The 12,617-nt window shown below is 44.7% G+C and overlaps 2 protein-coding genes across 2 annotated transcripts; both read left to right on the forward strand.

Moving 5' to 3' along the window:
- Positions 1 to 906: 906 nt before the first annotated feature.
- On the forward strand, positions 907 to 7,978 carry usp12a (ubiquitin specific peptidase 12a). Its single transcript, XM_031740330.2, has 9 exons — positions 907 to 1,261; positions 2,253 to 2,333; positions 2,411 to 2,624; positions 2,808 to 3,043; positions 3,275 to 3,351; positions 3,828 to 3,911; positions 4,005 to 4,202; positions 6,917 to 6,995; positions 7,087 to 7,978. Exons 1-9 carry the CDS (start codon positions 1,214 to 1,216, stop codon positions 7,186 to 7,188), a joined length of 1,119 nt encoding a protein of 372 aa, XP_031596190.1. The 5' UTR covers positions 907 to 1,213; the 3' UTR covers positions 7,189 to 7,978.
- Positions 7,979 to 8,857: 879 nt separating this feature from the next.
- Positions 8,858 to 12,507, forward strand: gpr12 (G protein-coupled receptor 12). Its single transcript, XM_031740315.2, has 2 exons — positions 8,858 to 8,960; positions 9,815 to 12,507. The coding sequence occupies exon 2, from the start codon at positions 9,827 to 9,829 to the stop codon at positions 10,853 to 10,855; it is 1,029 nt and encodes a 342-aa protein (XP_031596175.1). The 5' UTR covers positions 8,858 to 8,960; positions 9,815 to 9,826; the 3' UTR covers positions 10,856 to 12,507.
- Positions 12,508 to 12,617: the final 110 nt, after the last annotated feature.

Raw genomic sequence — 12,617 nt, forward strand, 5'->3', positions numbered from 1 at the left:
TAATACAACAATACAGACACTTTCCAGACGCTCAAGTAGACATCATCAGGTTGGCTGTGTGGACAAATATGATATTTACTGATTATATTTTACTATAAGCCTAGATAGTTTTTAAAACGCATGATATTGTTTCCGTGTTTATTCTTTAAGTCTAGTTTTTAATTTTATTTCACCTAAATAAAATATTTTCCAAACGAAGGTTTAACTTTAGTTAGCTATAGTAACATTGGTGGAAACACTAGAAAATTGGTTTTGGGGCATATTTTAGGATTGTTGTATACTTTTTAATATTAAAATACAAAAATCCTAATTTTCCTAGTACTGAACAATGTGTCATTAATTTTTTAAATTATTTTAGCCATATTTAAAATCCATAACCTGAAATGCTTGTAAAGGTTAAAATAACAAATACAAAAATAGATCTGTATTGTGTTCATTAGCAGGGTGGATCAGTGAAACTAACTTTATATAGATAATATCATCTTTTTCACGTTCTTTCACTGTAGGGATGTTTAACTACACATCTATCTATTGAACTGATTTGAATTTAGTTTATTCCCTCCTTCTTGTAATTTTCACATTTTGAAAAGCCATCAGTGTGCAAGACTGAACCCCTTTGCGGGCCTGTTCTGGTCCCAGAATTATATGTTTGACACGTCTGTCATATGTGTTTTCTCGCAAATTTATTATTTGTTCCGGTAATTTTAATGTTAGGTATTTACTTAATTAAATTTAATTAAATTTTGTCCTAGAATGGCAGTCTTAAAATAAATTATTTGAAAAAAAGAAAAAATGAAGATAGAAGAACAGTTGTGTGCAACGCAATGAGGACTTACTCAATGGCTCTGGATGCAATGTACGCATGCGCAACACTTGACTTCAGTCAACCTTTAATTTCTTCAGTGACATGGGCCTCAACAACACGTCACGTGATATTGCTTGATTTTTATTCGCCAGATAACTGCATCTGAGTAGGGATCGAAGAAGTGTCATAATGTGTGAATACCATAGCCAAAAGCTTTTTTATATACGCTGTATTAAAGCTACTCACTTCCGTGATTAAAGCTAAAACGGAAGCACCCGACAGAGAACGCTCTTGCGTTCTTGAGCAATTGGACCTTCCGTCGCGAGCTCAGCAGAATCTACCCTCACGAGGGGAGCCAGCCCAGTCTTGTCAGCGCGCTGCGGTGTGGTGGAAGATGGCGCTAGCCGAATGGAAATCCTAATGACAGTCTCCAAATTTGCCTCTTTTTGTACCATGGTAAGTGTGCGGCAATCTCATACTGTTATTAGTCAGACTATAGGGTGTTACGGAAACCGCGGCTGCGCTGCTATTGGCGTTTTAAGCCGTGGAATTAGAAATGAAAGCAGTACATTTTGCTGCCAGTGCTAGCCCAGCAGTTTTTCGTGTATAGCCCAGTCAAGCAAGCAGCCACCCACCGCCTTCTCCGCTCCCCGCTTTTTGTTAACGACAGTTGACGGGCACACGGGAATGCTGGCTGCTTTATTACTCATAGCTTGACGACTTATTTGGTTAACATTTCTCACAGCTTCCCCGGTGACAGTGCACCTGCTGCACCTGTGATTTACAGCTAACTAGCTAACGTGAAGGTAACTAAAGCTAAACCAGTGTTTCTGTTTGCCAGCAACTGAAACACAGCTGGATAATGGGTGACTTCCGAGGATTAATCTGCGGTACAATGAGGAGACAATGAGGAGAACAGACAAGTTGTCGTGGGAATCTGCCAGATATTATTAACGCGGGCAATGACGACATTGTTTAACATTAGCTGCGCAGTTGTGGACCCATTCCAGGTCTAGATCTACTCTGCACAGTTTGTTGCTGTCTGCACGGCGCGTCCTAGCCTTTCACCCGTGCTAAATAATACCAAAGGGATACATATGCAGCCACCGAGTCATCGTAAACTTAAGAAACCTTTGAGATTGAACGTTTTCTGTTCTGAAACATGCAGTTTTGTTCAGTTTTGCTTCTCGTGTTGACTTGAGTTTTGTCTAAGAACAGGTAAGAAATTATGACTCCTGGCAAAAAAAAAAAAAAAAAAAAAAGGTTTAATAGGAAAAAAGCTAGTCTTGGAGCTTTAAGCACCGTTTTTTCATTTTTAGCAGCAAACATGACCTTGAAAATGTGAAGCTAAGGCAGGATTTGCATTAGGATTCGGATGCAGTGTTGAGGAAAATTATCTGTCTTGTTTGAGGACAGTAAAATATTTGCCTGTCTGCTGTGTTTACAGGGCGCCAATGCCTCTGCTCTGGAGAAAGAGATTGGATCTGAGCAGTTTCCGGTCAATGAGCACTACTTTGGTCTGGTCAATGTAAGTGAGCAGTAACACTACCTGTGTTGCATCTGTACCTGACAAGTGCTCACACTGGGTTTTCCTCTTGTTTGTAGTTTGGGAACACTTGCTATTGCAACTCAGTGCTGCAGGCTCTGTACTTCTGTCGGCCTTTTCGGGAGAAGATCTTGGCGTACCGGAGTCAGCCTCGACGGAAGGAGAACCTGCTTACCTGTCTGGCTGATCTGTTTCACAGCATTGCCAACCAGAAAAGGAAAGTGGGAGTCATACCACCCAAGAAGTTTATCACACGACTACGCAAAGAGAATGGTGAGAGGAACTGATCCAGACAGGGAGATTGGTGGAACAAAAAAAGACATTGCAGAGTGTGAAACTATAATTTGCTGACCTGCAGAGACAGCAGGACATCCTGTTGTTGTTGTTGTTGCTGCTGCTGCTGAACTTGGAGAAATGCTAAAAATGCTGCTTTTTGTTGCGATTTTTATTCCTCAGAGCTCTTTGACAACTACATGCAGCAGGATGCCCACGAGTTCCTAAACTACCTGCTGAATACTATTGCTGATCTGCTTCAAGAAGAGAGGAAGCAGGAGAAGACAAACGGCCGCCTGGCCAATGGCACTTTGGACTCCCAGAACAACAACAGCAATGCCACACCTGCTCCCACTTGGGTCCATGAGATCTTCCAAGGCACTCTGACCAATGAGACGCGCTGCCTTACCTGTGAAACGGTGAGATTCTTCACTTCATTCTGACACATAAGGTGTCATATCATCTTAACAAGACTCTTGCTTAAACAGATTTGTTCAATAAGCTTGCAAGGATAAAGTTGCAGTGGCACCACAGAGCTTAGTTTTTGTGCAAACATTGCTTAACTTAAGGAATTAAAGCCTAAGGCCTGACCGTGTAGTTTAAAAAAGTTATTCTAACCTTTACAAGTCTTTTTTTTTTTTTTTTTCCAGATAAGCAGCAAAGATGAGGATTTTCTGGACCTCTCTGTTGATGTAGAACAGAATACCTCCATCACACACTGCCTCAGGTAAAGCAACACTGCTGCATCAGCCATTGAGGGAACAGGATTAGCAGCTCCGTGCAACGATTGTGAAAAATGACACCTATTTGATGGTTCCAGCCTCTTAAAAGATAGCATTTGCTGCCTGTGTTCTTCTTACACTTCGTTTCTTTGGGTTTTGGACTGTTGGTTAGACAAAACAAAGCCATCTGGAGACAACAGCCTGGGCTCCTGGAAATTGAAATGGATAATTTTCACTGTCTTTAGATTGAAAAGATCAAGTAACTGCAACCATTTTAGATCTTTCGTAACACATTTTGTTGAAGCCCGCTTAAGTCAGACTGAAGTTATTATTAACATTTTTGTTACCAGCCATTTCATGTCAGAATAGCTCCTGCAAAAAGGCCTATTATTAACTGGAAGTGAGAGTCACACCCTGCATTGTGTTGTATTTTTAAATGTGGAGTTAAAATTGACCGGTTTTCTCTTTTGATTCCTCTCAGAGGTTTTAGTAACACAGAGACACTGTGCAGTGAGTACAAATACTACTGTGAAGAATGTAGAAGCAAGCAGGAGGCACACAAGAGGTCAGTGTATAGGTTCAATATTAATGTATGATTTTGTGTGTGGTTGGACATTTATATCCAGCGTTGCACTCGTGATTGTTCTTTTAAATGTAGGATGCGTGTAAAGAAGCTGCCGATGATCCTAGCTCTGCACCTGAAGCGCTTTAAATACATGGAGCAGCTGCAACGCTACACCAAGCTGTCCTATCGCGTCGTCTTCCCCCTGGAACTCCGCCTCTTCAACACCTCCGGGGACGCCACCAATCCTGAGAGGCTGTACGACTTGGTCGCCGTGGTGGTGCATTGTGGGAGGTGTGTATGTGAACACATAACCGGTATAGAGAGAGAAACACTTAATTCTTTGTTTTAATAATAAAATACATTTGAACCCGTAGGCTCAGGAGTAAAGTTGCATTACATCTAAATCATAGGGCAACATGTAGACTCTTGTGCATGGGTGGTGCAGTGGTTAGCACAGTTACCTCAGTTTAAACCTTCCTGAGGCGCCTGTGGCGCTAGCTTGCTATGTGTTACTACCTTTCTTCTAGCTACTCCGGTTTCCTCCCATGGTCCAAAGGCGTGCATGTTAGTAGGTTAACTGCTGATTCTAATCTGGCTGTAGAAGTGGAAATGAGGTAGATAAAGTAGATATGACCAAGTTTATCTCATTCAAGTTTCCATCAATGCTCAGCTGTGCTCTCCTTTATGTCAGTGCTGCCTTTGACCCAGTGTCACTGGGAGTTAGTCTGTCTGTGTTTATTCAAGGTGTTTCCCTGCTTTTGCATGCTGAAACAGAGTCCAGTTTTCCACAGCTGTTGTAGGAATAATAGATTACACTTGAGTTTTTCTGTCTCCCGTTGAGCTAAATTCCAGGGATGAATTTGTAGCATGACATTGATGGTCAACGCTAAAGCTGCTGTTTTGTAAATTGGTCAGTCCGTAAATGTAAAGCGAAAGTAAATCTTTCCATTTCATGAATATTACTCACTATTGAGAATGAAGAATGACCCTATCAAGTCATTCTTAATTGGGGGTTCACTTTTCTACTCCTTATTGCCTTCTTACTGGGTGCAAGTAAAATACTTAAGTGTTTACCTTTGACAGGTAAACTGCTCATGATGTTACAGAGATGAACCATACCCAAAAGAAAACCATCTCTGTCTTCCAAGTACAGTTTATATTGCCCTTTATCTCTTCCCAGAAAGGCAAAATAAACAGCAACTCTATGGTAGTGGTCTGCCAGCTGTTCACCGCACTTCCACCACTTGTTTTTTCACCTGTCTGGACATGCTTTTATTTAGGGGTTATAAAATATCTTAACAGGGTTTTACAGCAAAATTTTCTCCAGGTACTTGAGTTGGTAGAAGCAACTGCATCAGCCACATAGTCTGCCAATCATTCTCTGGAAGCTCCAGGGTCTTTCCCACTTTTCAGATTTCAGCGCATTAGTTGCTAGATTTTACTTTTATGCATTATGCTCACCCAAATTTTGTCAAAGACCAGAAACAACACCCCCTAGGTACACCAAGTCTTCCCCCCAGCAAGTCAGCATGCCCTCTTTACCACAAAAACTGACTAACAGACTAACACCAGGAATACAGTGGGTGTGTGGATTCTCTGATTTCCTGTCCTCATCACTTGCTCTGGGACACAGCTAACATAAACAACGGAGACCGTACCGTTTTTGAAAGATGCAGCACGGGGAGCCGCTTCTAAAATGCTCCATCAGCTCTGGTAGCTGCGATGTACCTATACCCAGTGTATTCCTGGGAAACTCTAACCCACAGTCTGATAAATCTTGGCCTCACAACCCACAGGACACTATGTACTCCGGTGTCCACGCTCTGACAGGTCACAGCTGTTTCAGAGGCACAAAGGAGACTTGAACAATAACAATCATGCTGGCAGTTTTAATAATTTGGCTGACTGGTCTCATAATGATGATTCAAAGCTCGCATTGTTAAGCTTACCTGCTTAAACTCGGTAACATTAAGAAACCTCAAATTATGATATGGTTTCTAACCCTTTCCTATCATTTCGTCAGGCTTATTGCATCATAAGAATAGAAAGTGTTACATCAGAGCTGCACAGGTGACGCTGAGGTTAGTCCAGTTAGACAGAATTAATTACTGCTTTCGTTTTCAGTTTTATACAAAAAATGGCTTGAGGCGCTTCCTGGCATATTGTTGTACTTACAAGACTTACTTTCAGTCGTGTTAACATTTTCATAATTAATAGTTAAAGCTTTGATTGTACTCGTCTTGGCACTTAGCAGTAGAGAAGTGTCTGAAAACCAAACAAATGCGGATGACTCACTTCAAGTGAAGAGGGTTGATTTATATTGAGTGTTTTATATACAGAGCGTTTTAATTCATTAATGCTTATAAATTGGTAACGTAGAAGTCATCTCTTACCCTTTCTCTCACATGCTACTGAATCTGTTGTAGTATTAAAAACCTCCACGTTTAGATGGTCACTGTTGATTTTAGACTTGTGCAGTGAATCTTTGCAGAGCATACAATGTAACGTATGTAAGTGGTAGACGTACGCCATCGTCTCGATGTCCTCCATTGTTCTTTTGGGTTTGTGTTGCATACAAATTATGTCACTAGGCTTTCAGGCCACCTTTCTGTGACAGCCCCACCCATATTAAAGTGGTACTCAATTGTAATGAGGAAAATGGCTCAAACTGAGTGGACCTGAGTAAGTGCTAGTTGGGGAAAAACTGAGTCGTTTTGGCAAATCTCCCTCCAGGAATTTGCTGATGTCTCTGCCAACCTATTTAGGTGATGATTGTTATTCTTACTGATTCATTCAAAAACTGCAGTGGAAAAGTAGCTGAAAATGCACAGGAAGAATTAACAGTACTGAATAGGCCAATCACAAGGTTTTGTTACCTTTCCAGGGAGTTGCACGTCAGATAAGGGTGTAGGGCGTAGTTTTAACACCAAAGTATAAATCTCCTATCAGGCTTAATCGTTAAAAGTGACTTTGCTGAGCTAATGTGGTGTTTTATTTCTCTTCAGTGGTCCAAACAGGGGTCACTACATTGCCATTGTGAAAAGTCACGACTTCTGGTTGCTGTTTGATGACGATATTGTAGAGGTGAGTGAGTTTATTTGTGTGTTTGTGTGATTTAGAGTTCACTGCAAGCCTCTATTTTTAAAGAAAATCATTCTCCATTTCTGTTCCACAGAAAATCGATGCACAGGCCATAGAAGAATTCTACGGTCTCACTTCTGAAATCTCCAAGAACTCTGAGTCGGGCTACATCCTCTTTTATCAGTCCAGAGACTAAATTTGGATCCTTGTGTGTTACTGCATAACCCAAGAGAAATGCTCTGTTCCCTCTCTGTGGACGGCGGCAGACTTTAAACGCACCACAGCAGCCTGCACGGTGTCATACCTACCTGCACAGCTGTAATCCATACCTGTGCTTTTTACACACACAGCGGTGCAGCTCAGCCGTGGAAATTCCCCATACGTACCAGCCTGACCCCATCCTTCCTGCCCCTTCCACAGCCCCGCGCCCATCATCCCCTGCTGCTGCTGCTGCTGCTCGGACAATAAGACAATACTGAATGCAAACTGTGTCAAGATTGTTTTTAAAAAAAAAAAGAAAAAGACTTTGAATGAGGGTTGTACAGATGTTTGTTGGTTGTATGAGTGGCGTTTTAGTTTTTGCTTTGGGTGTGGGTTGAATGGGTATTTAATAATTCATATGATGTAACATTGGCCTGGTGTCTTCACCCCCCACATTGTGACCTGGGACATACTGAGAGAGGGTCATGGCTGTAAAGGAAGATGAATTGTTGGGGGGAGTGGGTGGGTGTCCCACATAGAGGACACACCAGGCTGTGTATTTCTACAGTGTACAGAATGGTATTTGTATAAATATTACAAGAAGATAATATTATCATAGGAAAATGTTAGACCTTGAGAAGATGTATTAACACTATGGTGCACTTTTGATACTGTTTTGTAGGTGTTGGCAAGCTTAATGTGAGGGTTTGCTTGGAAAAAAAGGCCTGTTGTGAAGCGATCATTTTCTGTTTTAAAGAAAAAGAAATAAAGCCAGTAAGAATGAGGCTGGGTGTGCTCCCTTTTCCGAGTCCCATAGGTGCACACTGATGACTCATATGGGGGACTCAACATCGCCCCTTAGTGGTGTTACCTGGTATTCCAGCTTTCCCGCTACAACAGGAGCTATTTTTAATCCATTCAGGCCCAAAAAGGCAGGTGCCTTTAAAGAAACGCGCACAGCCGTTGTTACCCCCTGCTTGGTCAGTTCAGTGTAGTCAGGTGTATTCACCTCCCCACCCGCCTCACTTCACACGAGGTGTCTCTGAGGCAGAGCTGCAAGGGGATGTGACAAAGAAGATGGAGGACAGCGGGAACGGGAGGAGGTTGGGTGACACACATCTGGGTTGCTGTTAATAGCACAGACGGGACCAGAATAGCAGGGCGTCGCGGGAGGAAACCGAGCCTCTGCATCCAGCACCTTCACGCGTGAAACTCGAGTCGGGTAGCAAAAAGGAGAAAAAAGCCGGGTAGGGGTCACAGAAACTAACAAAGCCATGCAGATCAGGTGATCAAACTTCATGAGATTAGGATCCAGTGTTGCACGATCATATGTGTGCTCATTGCACGGAAATCATGTCAGAATAAGCGAACCGTGCCGTGCTAGAGCGCAGACACCTGTACGCGCGCTTCATACCTGTCTTTGTCCTTGAGACGCCACGGACTAGACACATTTAGCTCTTTAACGGAGTTCAGCCGGTCTCTGGCAATCTGGCCCATTTGGGACTCCTCCTCCTTCATCACCCCTCCACTCCCCCCCTCGCACTCACACCTCCTCTTCATCTCTTCCGCCGCTGCTCCGCTCGCTGCTCCCCGCACAGCCGCAGTCCACAGCGATGCGCCGTTAACGGCAGAGCCGCTCCGCGCTCTTTTCTGCTTCCATTTATCCCCCTCTCCCGAGCTGCGTCTCCGTCCACAGTGAGATACCGTGGAAATGCCAGGCTGTCCTTCTTCAATCTAGACCGGGAAGTCTCAGCTCACAGAGTCAAGGTAGGCTGGGTGTGGAGGCGCATTATTGAGCATCCTTGACATGCATGGAAAGATGCCGCCTGTGTGTGTGCGTGTGTTTTTTTTCCTCCCCCTACAGCATCCTTTTGCTGACGTGGAGCAGCCAGTGTGTTTCTTATGCAAGGTGCACAAGGTAAAACGGCACTTATGGTGTGAGAGGCATTATGAGAGGAAGAAAGAAGCAATTCCTGAGATAACGGGTGCGGTGTCTTCTGTTATGGAGAGCGGGACTTGTCTGTGAATTAACTTACTGTTATCGCCTCTGGTAGTTTATCGATATTTGGCTGTCTTGGTCTGAGATTTTTTTCTGCAAAGCATACTCTATGTTATCCTCTTGGGATTTTTTCTCTTGCCACATTAAAAAAGTGTTATAATCTCCTTAGCAGTCATTGGTTAAATTCCCAAAGGAAAATACCTGTTAGCCTTATGGATCAGCGACAGAATGGTACAGCGTATTTCTTCTTCAGCGCAGGCTTTTATTGTTTTAAAAGGATGCAAATGAAAAATACAGGTTTTTCTTTTATTTAATTCAACCAACATTGAGGTAATGTGAGCATTTGCTAATTTGCTCTTATAGTTCTGTGCACCACCTGCACTCTATATAACCTTGACTGTCTGTGGAATGAGTTACCCTGGGTCTTAACAACATGGATTGAGATGTATGATGCAGACATTACCGATGAAACGGCCCCTGTTTTTGTCTTCCCATGTAAAAAGCCCAAAACATAGAAAAAGAGGCACTTGTGGCAGGTTTATATGGTGCTCCTTGTGCTCTTTTTGACCATCAAAGTGTGCATACCATCAGGGTGACCTGTATTTGTGTTTGTCAATTTCAGACGGGGGGCACAATGAGTGAAGAGCCACCAGTCACCCCCAGCTGGCTGGCTCCTGATTCCACAGCTTGGGCCAGCGGAGGTGGTGGACCAATGGACAACAGCACCAGCCTGGGGACGCTTCCACCGGAAGACTCCCTGCGGCCCAGCCAGCTGCCGCTGCTGGTCAACCCCTGGGACATTGTGCTGTGCTCATCTGGGACTCTGATAGCCTGTGAGAATGCTCTGGTGGTGCTTGTGATCTGGCAGAACCCAGCGCTCAGAGCTCCCATGTTCCTGCTGATCGGCAGCCTGGCATTGGCTGACCTGCTGGCCGGCCTGGGCCTCGTGCTGCACTTCACCTGTGCCTACTTGCTTCGCTCTGATTCAGCCCAGTTGCTGACTGTGGGCTTGATAGTGGCCTCATTCTCTGCTTCTGTCTTTAGCTTGCTGGCTATCACTATTGACCGATACCTATCATTGTATTACGCCCTCACCTACAACTCGGAGCGGACGGCAGCCTTCACCTACACCATGCTTGTGCTGCTGTGGGGCCTGTCCCTTTGTCTAGGCCTGCTGCCTGTCACAGGGGTCAACTGCCTAGCGGAGGCGGCTACATGCAGCGTGGTGCGGCCGCTGACAAAAAATAACATCGCCGTGCTGTCTGTCTCCTTCTTGCTGCTCTTCGGTCTCATGCTGCAACTCTACGTCCAGATCTGCAAGATCGTGATGCGCCACGCTCACCAAATCGCCCTACAGCACCACTTCCTGGCTGCCACACCCCACTACGTCACAACCCGAAAGGGCGTGTCCACCCTAGCCATCATCCTGGGTACCTTTGCCGCCTGCTGGATGCCATTCACTGTCTACTCGCTCATCGCTGACTACACGTACCCGCCTCTCTATACCTACGCCACGCTGGTGCCTGCCACCTACAATTCGGTCATAAACCCGGTCATCTATGCCTTCAGGAACCAGGAGATCCAGAAGGCGCTGTGGCTGGTGTGCTGCGGCTGTGTTCCCACCAGTGTGGCCCACCGTGCACGGACTCCGAGTGACGTCTGACCAAGCAGACCCAGGTGGGAAGAAAGAGAGGCAACCTGGGTCAGCTCTGCTCCTCACTGGATCTTACCAGTGCCAAAGAGAGAGCAGCAGCAGAGGAGGTCCGGGGCAGTGGTGGAGGGCTGTGGCCTGAGCTCTGGCCTGGAGATGTCAGTGGCAGACGCAGATTGGTTAATCATCCACAGCCAAATGGATGCATGGATGGATGGCTAGATGGCATTTTTTTCTTTGATACACGTACCACAGGGCAAAGTATCTTACTGTCTTCCCCAGTAAAGGCCACTATCGGGACTGCATCCCGCTTTCCTCCCGTTCAACCCACGCCACGCCCTTCCTCATGTCTGCAGAGAGCACTGAGTGCATCACATGTTAAAGGCAGCAGCTGTAGATATAAGACATGCATACACTAAGCGGAACCGGACCACTTGAGGACATGTGCTTATTTTCCTCCAACAGGGAGGAATTGTTAGTTTGCGCCTGCGTGCGTGCATGTGTGTCTGCGTGTGTGTTTGTGTAAAAACCTCACGGCGCATTCGTTTGTGATGAGCGGAGAAGAAAGGAGGGAGGGAGCCGACCGCGGCTCAGTACGCAGGCATTTCCACAGCAAAGCCCGTCTGGAGCAGCAGCAACCCGGCAGCTCTGCTGTTGCACTCTGAACGTGCGTCGAAAGCTAAACAGCCGCGGAGAGCTATAAATAGACCCGGAGCTCTCTGATCTGCGTCCTGCGTTCTCAACGGAAAGAAATCAAGCCGCTCCCTCTTTCTTTCCTACCCTCTCTCATGTTCTCATCCCTTTTCCCCCCCTTTCTGGAGGTATTTTAGTTCAGCTCGCATCTCTGAGGGCCAAGACAAAGCACTTGAGAGACTTTCCCCATTAGCCCCCTCTTTCATTTTTTATTAGTATGGATGGAGGCATCAAACCATATAGAGGCCTGTTGGATTATATAACATTACTGTATACCTCTCCTCCTCCACCTCCTGAGGGGAGATTTACATTTCAAACATATAAAAGAAAAACAGCTGGTCTATTATTCCTAAAGGAATAACATGGGTGGTGAAATTAACACAGCTAATCAAATAAATGGAGCCAGAGTAGCAAAATTATACTATTTATTTTATTTGATCATGTTTCCCTCCCGAAGAGCCTCAACCTCATTAATAGGTGTGCATGTAATGGCCCGGTTTAATTTGCATGCAGGTCGCTGTTTGCTCTTTCTGAGTTCAGTGTGGTAGGTCATACAGGTCGCTGCAGGCAATGTGCCGTGGTTTCCTGATGTCACCATGACCCAAATAATTGTGTTTATGTATAATGTACCTCACATTGAAAGAGCTAAAATCATTGCACCAAGGTCACAGGAGAGGTTTTTGTTTCAGCATTTTGCTTCAGACGCTCTGATAATGATCATTCCACATCACTCCTCAGCTGCTCTGAGTTAGTTCTCCAGAATATTTTGGTTTTAAAACAGGTCTGCAACCTTCTCGAAATCGTCGATTCCTTATTTTCTATTCAGCAATAACTAGCCTGTGATTGGTAGTTATTTTTTAGACGCGAAGCAATACTCAGACAGCAATAACATCCACATCCCACCACGACTTCTTCCTGCAGAGTCAAGTAACATCTTGGCGATGTGTTGCAGAGAACAGGCTCAGCGAACTATGAGTGATGCTTCAGAGATGCATCTTCAAATGGATGACAGACACATAATCACTCCCATGGCTGAGGGAAAAAGAAAAAAAAAAGAGGATGAAACTACTCATTCATCACA

The sequence above is a fragment of the Oreochromis aureus genome, linkage group 9 (genome assembly GCF_013358895.1).
Source record: "Oreochromis aureus strain Israel breed Guangdong linkage group 9, ZZ_aureus, whole genome shotgun sequence".
Taxonomy (NCBI): Eukaryota; Metazoa; Chordata; class Actinopteri; order Cichliformes; family Cichlidae; genus Oreochromis; species Oreochromis aureus.